At 36.1% G+C, this 18402-nt stretch overlaps 1 protein-coding gene and 1 long non-coding RNA gene across 2 annotated transcripts; both read left to right on the top strand.

Moving 5' to 3' along the window:
* The first annotated feature begins 2606 nt into the window (after positions 1-2606).
* Positions 2607-5958, top strand: LOC130994644 (protein STAY-GREEN homolog, chloroplastic-like). The gene is made up of 5 exons (XM_057919704.1): positions 2607-2771; positions 2858-2997; positions 3088-3258; positions 4312-4479; positions 5224-5958. The coding sequence occupies exons 2-5, from the start codon at positions 2878-2880 to the stop codon at positions 5599-5601; spliced, it is 837 nt and encodes a 278-aa protein (XP_057775687.1). The 5' UTR covers positions 2607-2771; positions 2858-2877; the 3' UTR covers positions 5602-5958.
* A 5289-nt stretch (positions 5959-11247) lies between these two features.
* On the top strand, positions 11248-12286 carry LOC130994643 (uncharacterized). The gene is made up of 2 exons (XR_009091853.1): positions 11248-11459; positions 12081-12286. It is a non-coding gene; the product is annotated as an uncharacterized LOC130994643 (long non-coding RNA).
* Positions 12287-18402: the final 6116 nt, after the last annotated feature.

Here is an 18402-nt window from a genome sequence, read left to right as displayed (position 1 = left end):
ACTATATTACTAATTTCTTCATTATCTCTAGATTATACACTATAGGTTATGAATTTTGTTGATTCAACATATAATGCCACAATACATGAATATTTATTCGAATTAAACGCACATACGGAAGATGTTATGAATATTGAAAATGGTGAATTGTGTTGAGAAGATGTGTCATTAGTCATGTTTTCTGATCTAAAAAATTCTTAGTACCCTAAAAAAAATAAAAATAGAAAAGGTGAAGATAAAAAAAAAGGGGTACAAGTTGTGTTATGATTAGAGGCTAATTAGTTGATGAGATGTGGTGGAATTTTGTGTTGAAAATTTAGTTTTGGGAAATGAGGATGATGGTGATATGTAAGGAGCTATAAAGTTTGTGATTGTATTACTTTGGGCATATCTTTTAGTCACTTAGCCAAATATATCCTACCTTACCAAAGAGCCATTACAACCACATAAAGACCGTTTTGATCTTGGTTATAGGAGCATACATTAAGTGATGGAGATGTGAGACGATTTACAAGCTTATGATTAAGTGTTTGTCTTGCTTGAATTGAGAGTATACACGTCCACATTGATATACACACTTGAGAGTTGAGAGATATTACATTCATTATCTTTTTTGTGAGGATTGCACATCATGTAGACCATAGTTTGAAGTTTGTTATGATTGTATTGTCTTGATAATAGGAGACACAAATGCATGTTGATATTTTGATGACAAATCTGAAGCCATAATGCCGTCAATTTTTCCCTATGCTCTTATTGATTCATTCTTGGTTCATCTTTGTTTTGTCTGAGGACGGAGAATAGTACAAGTTTGGGAGGTTGATAAACATAAATTTTTGCCTCTTGGTGTGTCATATTTGATGTTTAGTTATGAGAATTTTGTGTGTTTGATGGTTTATTTGAGTTTATATTGGTTTATTATCAAGAACTTGTTACTTATTGTTTGATCAAATTTTCAGAACTAATGAAGTAGAATTCAGAAGACTGAAATACAAGTTTTATATAATCTCAATATGAGTTCGTGAGTGTAAACGATCATAAATCGGAGTTCAGACAAGAAAAATATGACTGATATAAGAAAGTCGAGCGCAGTAGTGAATAGTATCCGACGGGATTTACGGGAATTTTTGAAAATTCAGAAATTCGGAAATTTATCAGTATTTTTTAGTTTTATACTGTATTTGACACCCTGACCTATAAGTACCCCTCAAAAGCTTCAAGAAAAGGTTCCAGACTTTATCTTTTATCATATTCTATTTTTCCTGAGAGCTGCAGAGACAGACTGAGATGACCTCAAGAGCAAGAACTGAAGATTCACAGATTTCCTTATACGATTTATTTGTTGAATGTTTATTTACTTTATTTATATTTTTATTCTAGTTCATATGTCTAAACATTGTTATCCTAGGGCTTAGGAAGTAAGTAGTTGATGATTTTCTGACTTTTATTTGATTCAATAATTCAAGATTTATTTATTCTTTTTATGTTCTTGTGCATGTTGATTGCTTAATTGTCTGATCACCAATTTTGCATAATCTTAGGTTTTAATTTGATATAAGGAGATGATAATTATTACCTAAACTAAGAACACAAAACATACTTGTTAATATTAGCGAGAGAGCTTGAGATTAGTGTGAGGATATTAATCCTAAGGACTATTTAGAGTTGCATGTTTAAGAGTGATCCGAGGATGATAGCCTTGTATGCACTACAAGAAAACACGCGTTTAACGACCGAATATTTCGGTCGTTAATTTAGCGGTCTTAACGACCGATTTACGACCGTTTCACTCATCTAACACACAAATAATTTTTATTAAAATTCGTGTCAACTCCCCTTAGAAAGATGTTTCAGGGACGGATGGAGTACAATATGCATCTTAAATAAAAGATGATGGAAAGATGTTTAATTTAATATATATCATATATAAAAGTTAGATTTAATAAATATTAAAAGATCATATATTTTTAAATTAAAATTGATTTTAAAAATATTATATCAATTATGATCTTAAATTATTTTTATTTACAAAATTATCACTAAAATAATTTAATATGAATTTCACATTACAAAAATATTTTTAATATGTCATAATTTCAACTCATCCAAAGTCATAAGATTTTGACCAAACATGAAACAAAGACAAATTAAGTATGAACGTGGTTTGGTAGTAACCATGCATGTTTAGGCGTTAATTCGCAAGAAGTTTGGAAGTAGAAGCAACCACTCGTTTACTCCTCTTTTGAGTTTGACACGCAACTCTTTCTCTCCAAGCTTCCAAACTTTTAAAATTATTATAATTATGAATATAAATTTTTATCAATTTATTTATTTTAAATTGTAAATTTATAGTGATTGAAATTTTTATTAATGTAGAAATACTATATTTCATGATGTAATACAAGTAATTTATAAATATTTAGAAACAATCAATTTTACCTAAATTAATCGAAAACATTCTATTCAATTTAGTTCGAACTGAGTGAGAAAAATAATTCAATTGAATTTAAACTTTAATTCAAATTTAATTATTTCAAATTCGGCTCGCTTTTAAATCGAAACCGTCCAAAAGCTGGCTCCTCTCTCTCTCTCTCTCTCTATACCCCAAAGAGTTGGCACGCATATGAATGCCAAACTTGCAAGTTTTCCAAACATTTAGGCATCCAAGCAAAAGCTAAAAAACACCGAATCACAAAGCAAGAAGAAGAAAAAAAGGAAAAAGTAGAAGTCTTGGGGAAACATACCAGAAAAAGCAACACCCTGATTTTAAGGCCTTCATTATTCTCCTCGTCTTCAAACTTGTAGATATCAGAGAATATTGAAAGACCCCTTTTTTCTTTTCCTTTTTTTTTCTCAGAATTCATTGATTTCAATTAGATGGGAACTATGGCTGCAGCCTTACTCCTCCCATCAAAATCCCCATTTACAGAAGAAAAAAACGCCTTTTTTCTGCACAGGACAAGAAGGAGAGCCAGAAAGGATCGCTCCATCTTCCCTGTAAGTTATTTCTGGTATTTAAATTGTCTGTCTGTTTGATTATAATTAAACTGAATTATATTTGTGTCATAATTTGTTTGATCCAATTAGGTTGCAAGGTTATTTGGGCCAGCAATATTTGAGGCATCAAAGCTGAAAGTTCTGTTTTTGGGGGCAGAGAAAAAGCATCCAGGAAAGTATCCAAGAACATACACACTTACACACAGTGACATCACTTCCAAGCTCACTCTAGCCATCTCTCAAACAATAAACAATTCCCAGGTAATTAATTATCCTTTTTCTCCATCTTCCACGCCATCACTCAAAAAAACCAACCTTTGTCTTCATTGGGAGAGCAAGTACTTTAGATTTATTTTAAATTTTTTATTCAAAATTTAAAAAAATTGCTTTCTCCATATTGTAATTTTTTTATATAAATTTTTAATATTTTTTTTAACTTTTATTTTTTTTAAGTACAAAATTTACAAAAAATTGTAAAATTAAAAAGATATTAAAAAATTACAAAAAAATTACAATGAGGAGAAAACAATAAGCTAATTAATTTTTTTTCTAAATTTAAACTTAAATTTTAAAGAAATTATTTTAAAGTATTTAATGGAGTATTCTTTTGTTCACTGCTCAATGATTTTGGGCATCCAGATGATCAATGGCAGAGTCAGACTTTGGACTCAGGGTTTTTTTTTTGGATAAAATTAATAATTAAATAATAAATTAAAAATAAATAATACTTCATTCGTTTCATAAAAATATGCATAGTATAAGACAACATGAGTTTTAGAAACTCATGTAAAATGTAGTGTGAGGAAGGGTCCAACATTAATTATGATGTTTAGTGAGTAATTATTACAATAAATAAGGTACATATGTTTTTTGGGACGGACGAAAAAGGAAAAGAGGGAGTAATTATTGAAACAATTATAATTATAATTATAATGTTGTTATTTTACATAATAATAAAAAAACAAAATAAACACAAAACAATTTTCAAAGGCTAGTTATGGTATTCCCATTGAAAATTAATTCCAAAACTATATTTTTCTATGTTTGTTAATATATACTATATATATACAAGAGAGAGGCATGTTATACTAATAATAGAAGAGACAATGAATAATGATAAAACACTAAAATAATCAATGATCTGTCTCAAATTGAATTCTTACAAATTTCTATACATTTAATTAGGAGTGGTTCAAATTAGTTGAGATATATATTCATCACGTTATTAAATGAATTTGTGGTTTGAAATTCAAATTTCAATTTTTGATTAATTAATTGGAATGAATGAAATTGGGGAAATTGTGGATGATGCAGTTGCAAGGATGGTACAACAAATTGCAAAGAGATGAAGTGGTGGCGGAGTGGAAGAAAATCAAAGGGAAGATGTCTCTCCACGTCCATTGTCACATTAGTGGCGGCCACTTCCTCTTAGACCTTTTCTCAAGGCTCAGATATTACATTTTCTGCAAAGAACTTCCTGTGGTAATACTAATAACCACCTATTTTTCTTTTTCTTTTTTTCATTATTATTTGTTTTCTCGTATACATCTATTTATAGAAAATTTTGACATACATGCATGTTTGTGGATCAGCATATAGAGTTGCGTCTGAAGCTAAATTTTGCCAATTAAAAAAATAGGTTTTTAATAATATTCAAATTCTTACGTTGTCGTCACGTGCACTTAAACAGTAGTGAGAATATGACTGGATGTGTTTAAAATCAATTCACTAGTATGTATTGGAACGATGTCGTGTTAGTAGAAATTTTATTTTGAGAGGCTGCACACACGTATTAAAGCTTCTAATTAATTAAGCAAGAGATAGATAAGAGGATATTGCAATAACTTAGTATTCCTTCCATTCACCAAATGCGTCCCTATTCGATAATGACACGAGTTTTAATAAATTGTTTGATTGTGTTGTGAATGGAATACGAATCACATTTTTTTATGAGTGAGTTATATGAGGTAAATTTATTAAAAATGTAATTGAGGATGTATTTTGTGGATGGGCCGAAATGAAAATATAAGGATGTATTTAATTATTTAGGGGGCATTTACTTTAAAAATATCTCAAGGTCCTTGATAATTTTATCATTTGAATTATTTTTGTTTGATTCACATATCTCATTGAAAAATGTAGGGTTGGAGAAATTTTAATAATGAAAATAAAAATATTCAATCATGTATTTTAGTTAACGAAACATATCATGGTATAAATGATCAGGTGTTGAAGGCTTTTGTGCATGGAGATGAGGACTTGTTCAATAACTACCCGGAGCTGGAAGAGGCTTTGGTTTGGGTGTATTTCCACTCGAACATTCCAGAATTCAACAAGGTCGAGTGTTGGGGCCCACTTAGGGACGCATCGGCCCCATCGGGTGGGATCCGCGACGAGGCGAATAATGCTGCTTTGTTTCGGGGCAATGGTGATGGGTCGGGTTTAGATACTCTACAACCTTGCCCGGAGGACTGCTCTTGTTGTTTCCCGCCTATGAGCTTGATTCCGTGGCCTCGTCATGCCGGAGTCGTTGACGATCTTGCCGTCTCTTCGAAATCACTCGATGTCTCGCCGCAAAGTTACATGTCCGGGGGTTCTTCTTGATGATGGTGGTTTAAATCATAATTTTACATAATATCGTCGTGTGAATTTAATTTGAAGAATTAAATATATACATCCACAAATTGCATCTAGACTAGCGGCGCTGTGTACATCATTATTCACGTTTTAGTGTTAAAACTTGTTGTAAATAAAGTACCAAAATTGTAGTGGCATATTGATATATAGCGCAAATTATTGGGTGTGAAAAGAAAATTGTAATTTTAGGTTTAGACCGTGGTAGTTGTGTTGTCCTTTTCTTTTTTCTTTTTTTGTTTTTCAGCGCCAAGAATTGAAGAATGTAGAAATTGGTTGTAATGTGTATGGTTTCATAATCAACTTTATTATTTGTGGTGACGGTTATTGCTAGCTTCCGAATTTTATGTATTTAGGTGTACCTAACAAGTGGAAGTGTATGGCCGCAAAGATTAATTGTCTCGTTTGACTATACGAATGCTACTTTGACAAAAACTCCTTTGAGTTTCACCCTACCATACGCTCAAATTTATGTGACCCGAATTCGACTAGAGGTGGCCACGGTTCGGTTCCTGGTTCAAACCGGAATCGGAATCGTCGGTTCCCGGTTCCAAAAATTGGAACCGGAACCGAACCAAAAAATAACCCTCACGGTTTCGGTTCCGAACTGTGAACCGGCGGTTCCGATTCCGAACCGCCGGTTCCGGTTCGAACCGTTAGAACCGTCCGTTTTTTTTTTTTTTTTTTTAATGTAATTTTTATTATTTTATGTATTGTTGTGTAAAATTTAATGAAATTTGCTTTAATAAAATAAATGACACAAGAAAATATAAAGTTCATATACATTATTTTCTAAATTGAACTTATAATTCAAAGTTATACCTTACAACTCTTGTAAATAAAGTTTACAAATTACAACATTTGAATGCTAAAATAAAATTAAGGCAATTTAGTTTACAACTTTTAATTGGGGAAAAAAAGAAATAAAGGAAATAGAACTTGAGCTTCTTTTTCGTTTTTGTTTTCATTTTTTACTCGTTTCTTTTTCATTTTTTTTATTTCTATTCTTCTTTTTTTACAATATTTATTTTATTTTATTTATTTCAAAGCAATTATTATTATGATAAAAAATAACTATCAATATGAAAAATTATAGTAATATTTTTTATAGATTACCTTTCATCATATTAATAGTAAAGGATTTTCTTACGACAATAATTATTTGACCAAATATTTTCTTTATTTTATTTTAGTAAATGATTTTCTTTATTTTCTTTATTTTTTCGTTAATTTTTTATTTTCACATTTTTTATATTTTTTTCTTTTTTTCCAATTATTTCATCTTTTCTAAAAATATTACATTTATTCATATCAATTGTTATTTTTTTCTTACGACAATAATTATTTGACCAAATAACTAAAATTAAAAGGCGGTTCTAGGCACGGTTCCACGGTTCCACGGCTCCCGGTTCTAACCATGGAACCTTCGGTTCACGGTTCCAAGGCGGTTCTGGCACGGTTCCAACCCGGTTTTCGGTTCCCGGTTCCGGTTCCGGTTCGGAACCGAGAACCGGCGGTTTGAGAAATCGGAACCGTAACCGAACCGGCCGAGCACGGTTTTGGTTCCGGTTCGGAATCGTGTATCACGGTTCCGGTTCCAGAACCGTCCCGGACGGTCCGGTTTTCCGGTTCGATTCCCGGTTCCGGTTTTTTTGGCCACCTCTAAATTCGACTCCGATCCAAATTTTTAACATATACTTCATCCATCTCAAGTTTTAGTATTCATTTAAAAATGACACAAGTTTTAATAAAGTAATTGAATGTGTTGTGAGTGAATTAAGGTTTTCACCTTTTATGTGATTGTTAAAATAATTAAAATGGGGTAAGGGCTCCACCTATTTTACTAAAAATAGAAATAAATATCTAAATGTGAGACGGTCAAAAAAGGAAAGATGTACTAAAAATTGGGACGGAGTGTATATAAAAAAAATTATTTTCTTCTTTCTCTCTCTTCTCCCTCTTCCATTCTCCCGTTCTCTCTCTCTGATGGGACCTTAATGAAATATCATATCTATAGTTTTGATGATACCAAAACTCTTAGAACCTCTTGTAATAGACTAGAACCTTTCGAACTCAAGTGTTAGAGTTCGTGTTTTCTAGTTACACTGAAGACCTCAACTGAAGATAGCTGTGAAAAGACAAAGTCAAATACTGAAGTATTGACTGGACGAGAGTCTCACTGAAGCATCAGTTATGACTGAAGTATTAATGCTGGCCACTTGGAATTAGTGGACTGATACTCAAGTCAAGTATCAGTTGACATTCTTCATCGGACTGAAACTCTTAAGTTAAAAGGAAGCCACGTACACACAAGTACAAGCCGCATTAAATGTAGAGATATTGAAGATCGTCCTTTCTCTGCAGAGCATTCCTTTTTGGTGCAAACTTTTCAGAGGCGCCTTACCTCATGTACCTGTGACGCTGACAAACATTATTTTTGTACCTCATTTTCGTATGAATTGTTGTCATTTTCCTTCATGTTTTGCTTGTGAGTGCTCGTTTGTATCTTAATGTTATGCTTTATTTAGATTTGATGCTTGGTATAGTTTTTGGAGTGTTTTCAGGAAAAATAAAGAGTCAATTAGAGGATTGTGAGAGCATGTGATCGAAGTAAGTCTCGAGAGGAATCCATGAGCATGAACGGCGCCCGAATCAGAGCTCGGATGAGGGAGAACAGAGCCAACAAAGTCGGCCGCGGCCCGGCGGCTGTGGGAGCACCATCGCCCACGGTCACCGCCCGCGGCCGCTGGGTGGGACCGCGGGCCTCTTTCCTCGGCTCCAGAGGATACCCGCGGCCGCGGGGTGGGACCGTGGGTCTCCTGATTCTTGCCCATGTTTGAAGGCTGCGGTCACGGGCTGTGACAGTGGAAAAAAGGCGGGGCTCCCCCCAAGTGGACCCTAGTCGCGATTTTGAGCCCTAATACCCCATTCTTGACATCTATCATCACCGACATACATTCAATTCACTTCCTACCTCCATACTCAAGTCCTAGCCTCCATAACTACACTCAACCACCAAGTTCTAAGGCATTAAAGAGGAAGAGAGAAGATTGAAACAAGCTTATCAATAGGATTTGTCCACTCTTTCTCTCTCTTTCATTTATGTTTCTCTTTATATTGGGTAGGTTGTTGTTGAACATGTTACGCTAACTCTCCCTTTGATTTGGGGATTATGCTAGATGATTATTGTAATGGATTGATTATTTGTGCTCAATATAAGTCTTATTTATTCTTTTACATATTATCTTTTCAAGCACTTGCTTTATATCTTGTATGGATTGTTGGCCACTTTCTATGCATTTCTAATTTGTAATTTGAATCGGGAGAGGATAATTGCAATAGATTAGGTGTTTGAAATATATTAACTTGATAAACCGGAAGGTTGAGAGTTATAGGTTAGAAGTTGACCGGGAACGGCAACTATAACCCGTAATCTACCCTTTTAATCGTCTGGGAGGGGGCTAGAACTAGTTGGGAGATCACTCTAGATAATTAGGATCGTCAAGATTAATATTTAGCTATAATTGAAGTCCTTTGTTTGACCATCGATGCCTAGTTCCTAAATCACCTTAATCATCTTGTTAATCCACTTTGCTTATTTAATCTTATTTGTCTTTGAATTTGTAAGATAATTGTTTACATAACCAAACCACTAACCCCATTGTTTAGTTTAAATAGCTCTAGCATAATGACTTAAGGTAATCACTAGAATTTGACTACTAATCCTTGTGGAATACGACCTTGCTTCCCTATATTGCAACTACACCGTATACTTGCGCCGTAGTAAAAATAATAGCGAACAAGTTTTTGGCATCGTTTCTTCACCAAATTAGGAACCTCGAAGATTGAAGCCTCAGCCAAATTCAAATCTCTCTCACAACGGACGAATTCTTGAAGACCATCTTAGCCAATGGATCTATTCAAGACTTCGCCTATAAATAGAGCTCGAGGAACACTACAATCTTGACCATTCAAACGCACAAGCTGAACTTCTGCCAAATTTGCAACTCAGCCTTCAAAGTTTGAATCGAAGAAGAGAATACTCAAAGCCTAAATCAGTTCACTGATTACACATATTCTCTTAGTCTCTTAGGCAAATCATTGTTTTATCCAAAGCCTAAGTTTCCGATTACAGAGAGCATGTTCTTTGTAATCTAGTTGGTATTTCGAACCCTTTTCAACTGAGCGAAAAGAGAGTTTGAGTAAAGAGGAGTTCAGACCAGTGCTCTGACTCTAGAGTTCTTAGTCATCCGCTGGAAAAGGCATTTTGTCTTAGCGTGCTAAGAAAGAGTGAGAAATCCAACCCAGTGTGTTAGTACTAGAAATTCTATTTTCAGTCTAAGGTTTGCTGTGCACCCGTAAACACAAACCCATAGTGTTTGTCAGTTTGATCGGCTGACCGTGGACGTATGAACTTGTTCCGAACCACGTTAAAAATTCTTGTGTTCTTTACTTGCTTTCAGTTATTTCTTTCTGTGCGCAAATATCCTTTTCAACTGAACCTGCTTAACTGAAAAGAGAAACTAAGGATTTTGTTAAGTGACAAACTTTCTCTAAAGGCTATTTGAACTAAGTTTAATTTTCTGCTGCTAGTGTTATTAGTCTAACTGATAAATCTTCGGATAATCAGTAAGATTCATAACACCCATCTCTTTATAAAAACTAGATTGAAGCCTTAATTGGATATCAATTAAAGCTCTAAGCTTAACTGAAATCAACTTTACTGAAGTTACTTCAGTATCAGTCTATAACCACTTTACAACTGAAGTTTCTTTAACTGCTCACCCAGTCAACCTTTTCAGTATCAGTCGATACTCTTCAGTTATTTGTAAAAGTTTGTTTTTGAAAAATAGCCTACAAGTGTATTTCTCCCCCCATACACCTGTTCAGTGACCCTCCGAGACCCAACACTCTCTTCTCACATTGTCAAACCACATAACCATTCTCCATCTTCTCTTCCTCACGAAATCCGGCGATATCCCTCTTCGGCGAGGGTTGTCGTCAACATCTACCTCATTCTCGTCTTTCCTTCTGTCTTCCTCTCGTACACACAGACCCAAACCTCTCTCTGGTTCTCTCTCTCTCTTTCATGCCTCGTCGCTACATAGCTACGGCCGTCATTGCACATGCAGCGCCAGCGGCCTCATCGCCCTCTTCTCCAACCAACGCCGCCTCTCCCTCCTACCCCCCCTTAACATCAAAACTCTATTGCTATATGTAAATGATACTATTGTTATATGTAAATGAAATTATTACTAAATGTAAAGGACACTATTTATCTTAATAAATTGTATTCTCTCCGTCCCCAAATAACTTCCTAGGATAGAGATACACGAATTTTAAGACGAAAAAGTGAAAATGTGAAAAGTAAAAGTAAATGTGATATTGGGAATACTGAAAAGATAAAACTTAAAGGCAAATGGAGTATTATTAGTAGTGGGTATAGTCCAAAAATAGAAAGAGAAATTTTTTAGGAGATGACCCAAAAATGAAAGTTTGGAAGTAATATGGGGGGAAAAAGGAGTACTATGCTTCATTCATGGTAAATGATACGATAAGCTCCGCTTCACTCATGGAGCTGCAAAACGTTATCTAAATCCAAAAACGATAAAAATGTTGAATAACATTTTGTCTAAAATTTTTGTAGTATTTTTACTGAAATTTGACCTATATCTTCTAAGATATGAAATTTGACCTTTATATATCCAACAATGCAGATGATTCGCGCAAGCTTCATCACATCTGGCATTGCTCTCAGCTGTTAGGGCTCGAGTTGAATGGTGCAAATAATCAAAGGATTTTGACTCCAGAATATACTGCTGATAGAGGTAGCTTGGACTTTTCTTTGCTTTCTCATGTGCTGAATGTGATCTTCTTTAGGGAATTCCATCTGCATTTTGTCATCAAACTTGAACAAAGTCATTGCTTTTAGTGATCACCCTAAGTTTAGTGATTTATGATAGTAGTCTGCTAAGGTTTTTTGAAGGCATTGGCTATTATGAGAACACAATAAATCATTTTCAAATTGGAATAGACAATTTCAATTTCTCCGTTGTTAGAAATCATTTTCTATTCTTAATAACTCCGACTAATTAGTTATACTTCTTACCTGTTGCCAAACACATAGCAGTCCGTGATTGAAAGTCATGATATAATGATAATGTATTAACAACTTCACATACTTAACTATCACGTTTGTATGTCGTTGATGATATGTAGTATGATTTCTAGTTTATCCGTTAAAGTATTACTAATTATTTTCCACTTTCTTCTTTCCACTATCCGTTAAAATTCTCCAATGATAGGTAATCGTTTTGGAATCTTTGTAATCTAAAAATCTAACTTGTCTAAATTTTTTTGACAGGTAACAATTTTAGTTTTTGCAATAATGATTGCATCTGCAGTGCTGATAATGACCAGCCCACTCTAATATATTGCTTCGTTTCCAGATCTTGTAGACTTGTTTGGTGTGGATTCTCTTGATGAGTTTCAGACTTTAAGAGGGCAATAGACAACAAGAAATCAGTTCCAACTTGTCATATTTTGATCATTAATAGTCCCTTCTTTTTATCATTGCTTTGTATACCAATGCATTTTATCGTCATCTATTGTTGTAAAGAACATGTGTGCTTCCTGAACATATGTTTTGTACAGAGATCTCGTGTAAGAACAACCCTTGCTCCTCTGTCGAACAACACAATGCATGGAAGATTAACTCTGTCTACTGCTATGGCTGCTGAAAACCAACAATGGTGGTATAAACCATGTGGACCCCTTCATAAAAACTCTTTATATTATCATTGTGTGTGTGTGTGTGTGTCTGTCTGTCTGTCAACACATGACTCTTTGCTGCTTTTAATTTTGATTTTTGAGTACGTTTTCTGTTGAGTTCCTTCAGGGCAGAGTCATGGAGGCTACTAAATTATACATTTTATGCAGGGTTTGTTCAACAGAAGCAGAAGGTAATGATGGAGTATTCTGCACTTCAGATTCCATTAATGTTTTAGATTTTCGGCAACCTTCAGGCATTGCTTTTAAGATACCTAAAGTCGGAGTGGATGTGCAGTCAGCTTTCTCGCATGGAGATTCCATCTACATTGGATGTTCTACAGAAAGATTAGCTGTGAAAAAGCAATACTCTTCCCAAATCCAACAGTTCTCTTTGCACAAACATAAGCTTTTCAGCACCTACACATTACCTGAGTCAAATGCTGACAGCCACTTCCCAGCATTGACCCAAGTTTGGGGAAGTTCAAACTACGTCATGGGAGTTTGCGGACTTGGATCGAGCAATAACTTATTGCCTGTCGTTATCAAACTACGTCATGGCATATTAGCTATTTTAGTTAAAACTTGTTTCTTGGAGTGTTTGTGAGTTTGTTTTTTTGTTTTTCTAATGCAACAACTTTGTTTGTAATTGCTGTATTATATATCCAATTTTGTTCCTTCTTTTGCTTAATGGGAAGTATGATATCTGAAATGCTTTTGGATTGAAATAATATAAAGTGATGCTACTTTGTGATATAATCCTCCATTTATGGGAACAGTGTTGGAAGTATTGAAGCAGTCTGTGTAAATGCAGGTAGACGATTACGCCTTTTGAATCTGATTCTTTGGTGTTTATATGAATATGTGCATCTCTTTCTGTATATTTGTTTTCACAGCCTATTTCCTATTTCTTTTACTCATTTACTGTGTCCAATTCAAGCAAGGAGCCTTTAAAATCTGAAGTAGGCAGCAGATGTAAATTTCATCTTGAAATAAAGCCAATTTTATTAGTGATAAATGCACAATCTATCACAATCCTAAGATAATATATACAACCATTGGTGATAAGTGATAATCTCTGTTTCAATGGATTTAGTGCTTCAACAGCCAAGAATCTCCATCTCAAACACCATTCCTCAAAATAGAGAGGAACCTTGATCCTCACGAGAATCTCTGTTTCAATGGATTCAATGCTTCAGCAGCCAAGAATCTATGTCTCAAACACCATTCCTCATTCCATCAAAAGCTGCAAGAACTTGATCTCTCTTGCTCTGTCTAGCAACAATCTTTACGGTCCACGGCGTTTCTCTAGCACTTAGAAAGATACAGTTACTTTACTTTGACCAATAAATAGTAAAATCTCAAAATAGTTCATACAATCCTGCAATATCAGCAATGAGGGACAAATAAAATAACCTTTCCCGTAGGGTAAAACAAGGACAAAAATTAACTTCGCTTCAGTATATATGAATATTGACCTCATAGAAAAATAGATAAACTTCTAAACTATCATTGTTATTAGCTGACCTGCCATATGACTACACATAATCTGTACTCAGTTTATTGGTTAGGATCTTATAAAAGTAAGGCTTCGACTCTTACCCCAAAGTAAGAAAAATGAAAATAATATAAATAAAAGTAACAAATAACTCATATGTATGGTAATAAGATCATAGCATTAGCAAGCTGTACACCAACTTTTTGGTGTATTTTTCTACCTATAAGTGCAAACAAATTCTGTACAGATTCATGTAACGATGAAAAGATTGTATTGATGTCCATTATTATTGACGGTAGGGCGCAGAGGATCGAGTTTCCATTGTCCATTAACTATAAATTTGATCTGCAAGATAATGGAACACTTTTGAGTATATGACTGGAGAAGCAAGGTAGTCAAGTTTGAAGGAATATTAAATTGAATTAATACTCGATTGCCCGATGATCGTTTCTTGGATTATTATTAATTCATCATACAACGATTAAATCCTAACATGCTCCTATGAATTTAACAGCTGCACATAGGTGTTAGGAAATACTTACTTGAGAATTGGATGCACAAGCTGTTGATGATCGCGTCGAAAGAATCTGACTCCAGCTCTGATCTTCTCGACTGTATCCCGCTCAATTCCCAACGTTGGATGGACAACGAGCTATGGAAATTCCCAAGACAGAAAATCACCTCACGTTTCCTGCGCCCCACTCTGCTCTCAAAACCCTAATTTTTATCAGTGTGTTTTCCTGAGAGCTGACAGCTGTATTTAATAGAATTAAATACGTGTGGGACGCTTGGAATCTGTAATAGGCGTTCCTTCTCTCCTTCTAGGGCTAGGAGACTTTGGGCCAGTCCAGGGACCAGATACAAGGATTAAAGATGGGCCTCAAATAAATTAATTTATCTATGGTCAGCCCAGACCATAAATAATTTATAAATATCAGTTCATTCCACTAGAGAACCGATACTGACTTACCCCTTTATTGCCGGTGATGAGTCGGGGGCTTGTATTTAGACTTACTAAATCTCCGTATTTAAAATATCCGACATCCATTAATTAATTAGAGCTCTGACAACTTAAATTAATTAATCTCTTAATAATTCCTTAAGCAGTACCACTCAAACTTTATTATTACGCCTGAACTTAATCAACCTGCAGGGTTTAGCGTAATAAACCTTATTGAGCTCCTTAAGGGGATGTCATTATCCTATACCGGATACGGGTACTAATACAGATAATCAAATATCATATATTAACCGCTATCACCCAAGATACAGAGTACTCGAGTTAGTATATAACTTTCACCCATAGTAAGTCAAAGTGATATACGAATTAACATATATATCTGAATACTTATTAGTATTAAGATCTTATAAGTCACCGAGATCTTGATTCTTCACTTAAGTCAGATAGAAGAATACATCTCAACTGTGGTCCTATCAATACGTAATGACGTACCAGTATAGACAAGTAGCCAAGACAAACTACTTCCATCTATACTGCAGCCTAAACCAATAACTTGTCCTAGAGTTATTTCGGCTGTGATCATATTATATCTCTTAAGGTTATTCCAATTATATGGTCTTCTGTGATCTACAACACACCATATAATCTACTTATATAGAGATAAAGAACATATATATGCAATCATGAACACAATCAGATAGGAGATTAGATAGTGAACTTAGGAAACATTGTATACAAGCATAAAATGTTCTTGCTTTCAGTATACAAATCCAACAATCTCCCACTTATACTAAAACAAACTTTTAGTATACAATGCGTCTATTTACCAATCACCTAACACTTCTCCCACTTATACTTAAAGTTTCCTAAGTGGGTGGCATCAATCTGGCATCAATCGCATTCCCATCTTTCAATGACCATTTGCGATAAGCCTTTTGTGAAAAGATCAGTAGGTTTCTCCAATATGTGAGAATTTATTCTTTGAGCACATAACCTCGATTTACGAATAATCGTATAACTTGGTACTTACTCTCCATGTGTTTGACCCCTTGTGGTTCTAGGATTCCTTAGAGTTTGCAACTGCACTTGAGGTACCACGAAGGTGATGCTCTCACGCAAACTAGGAATCACTCTTAGACCCTGGAGGTAGTGGTCAAACCAAAAGGTTTTACCTCCCAAGGAAAACACATAGCTCGAGGTAATTATTCTTTGTTCCGGTCAGCCTGGAAATCCGAAATCATATAATCCAAAAAGGAACTAAACTGTCTAACTGGTAAACTATCCTTATTCTCTAGTCAGGGACTTGAGAATATAATTTACCACAATTCAGTGTCCTTAACTAGGACTATACTGATATCTTACAATCATGCTGGTGTTTAACGAAACCAACACCTAAAACTATACGATGAAACAGTAAACTATACCTATTGGGACTGATCGGAAGGAGCGAAGTAGAATGATCGGAAACTTAATACGAGAGAAAAATGACTGTTGTATTTGGAAAATAAGAGATAGCGTAAGAAATAATACACGAGCTCGGACCCTATTTATAGATTTACAAGCGGAGGGGTAAAATAGTAAAAACATCTTCGGTGCATGCGTCCTGCGTGGTGGAAGGGTACGTTGGTAATTTCGATAATACGCGGGAGACCTTCCCGCGCGTTTATTGGCTCCTCTGATGGAAATGTCTTCTCTGGCGAAGGCGTCTTCTCTGGTGATATTGACATCTCTGGCATGAGGGACTCCTCTGGTAAACACGTCTTCTCTGTCATGAAGAACTCCTCTGATAAACACGTCTTCTCTGTCATGAAGAACTCCTCTGGTAAACACGTCTTCTCTGGCAAGGGCGTCTCCTCTGGCGGTAGTGACTTCTCTGATGGAGTTGACTTTTCTGATGACGATGACCTCCCTGACGATGGTGACCTTTCCGGCGCGGATGATTTCTCTGGAGGAGAGGGCTCCTCTGTCAAGAATGACTTCTCTGGTGCGGATGACTCCTCTGGCTAGAGTCATTCCTCTGATGGATGAAATCCTTCTGGTATAAATGGTTCTTCTGACCCATACGGCTCCTCTGATGAGAGTGGTTCCTCTGATTTGTACTCTCTCCCTACTCTGCATATATTGCTCCTCACCAACCACTCCCCCCTCTAGTCTGGTTGAACCGGGTATTCTTCGTGTTCAACCAGTGGTGTGTTATCAGCATCAAAGCTTTGTTATTTTCCTTGACCCCTGTAAATCATAAAGACATAAGCATTTTGACATTATGAGAGAATAAAAAGAAGCCCTGTAAATTGTTCTCTGGCGTTTTTGTTACTCCCACCCCCTGGTCTGGCTAGTTCACTCTGGAGAGATGCAACTAGTCAGAGGACTCGCCCGCGTGGATGACGTCATCCGCATTAAATGTCTGCCCAGTCTACAGTATTTTCCCCGTACCCCGAGGTTACTTTTTAACCTTCGCGTCCTTTCGCCTTTCCGTAAAAATTCTCATCCGTTGATTTCTTCCGTATGCCACGTGCCGTTCATCCCGCGTGCTGGTGGTTACCCGCGTACAATCTTACTTAGCCGATTCGAACTCCCCTTTTTTCCCTATTCTTCTTCTCCAAGTTTTCCGAGCGAATTTTCTGCATTTTCCGGCGATTTCCTCACTGTTCCGGCATTCTCCCGCGACCTTTCCGCTCCAGGTTTTACCGTCCATCTTTCTCCGGTCTAGGTAACTCGCGTATCCTCTTCACTGCAATTTTGTGTTTAATCGTAGTGTAGTGGTATAACTGTTGGTGCTCTGATTGAGCGTGCTAGAAACCCTAGGGTTAACATCTCCCATCATGGCCTGCACCTCCGCCCCTCAACCCTCTCGTTCGCCCTCTCCTTCTGCCCAAGACCCTTCATCTTCCTCCCCGTCGCAGCAAGATCTTGAAAATCTTCCCTCCCCTTCTGTTTCTGATGAATCTCAAACTACACCCCCTCCTTCTCCACCTAAGAAAAAAGGGAAAAAGCCCCGCCTACCCCCCAAACGTATTCCTCCATCCCGCCTTAGTGTCGCGGAGGTGGAAAAATTGAAAAGCAAATGTAGGCGTCCTGATGGTTTAAAATTCGAGGCCTTTTGTAAGGATTCAACGCCTCCTGAAAGCCTTCGTCATCCCAAGGTGATAGTTGTTTGGAAAGCTCAAATAGATGCTGGTTTGAGACTCCCTCCTCCTACTCTGCTGGTTGATGTTTGTAACTATTTTCACATCCCCTTTTTTCAAGTCGCTCCTTCTGCTATTCGGAGATTATATGCCTTTCATGTTTTGTGCCGGGCTCACGGTGTTGGGGACACCGCCAAATTGTTCTGTCAGACCCAGACCCTTCGTATGCAGGGCAATCCCTTGTATAGCTTTGCTGCCCACCCGAAATATCCTATCACCTTCCTTTCCTCTCTGAATTCTTTCGATAAGGGCTTCCTGGAATACTATTGTTATGTGCGCACCCCTTTCGGCAACTGGCGCGATTATGGTGCTTCGGAGCTGGAATGGCATACAAGTCGCACTACTTATAAGCCAGCCTC

This window comes from Salvia miltiorrhiza, chromosome 7 (genome assembly GCF_028751815.1).
Source record: "Salvia miltiorrhiza cultivar Shanhuang (shh) chromosome 7, IMPLAD_Smil_shh, whole genome shotgun sequence".
Taxonomy (NCBI): Eukaryota; Viridiplantae; Streptophyta; class Magnoliopsida; order Lamiales; family Lamiaceae; genus Salvia; species Salvia miltiorrhiza.
The sequence above is the reverse complement of the archived record's forward strand: the minus strand, read 5'-3'. Positions and strand labels throughout refer to the sequence as shown.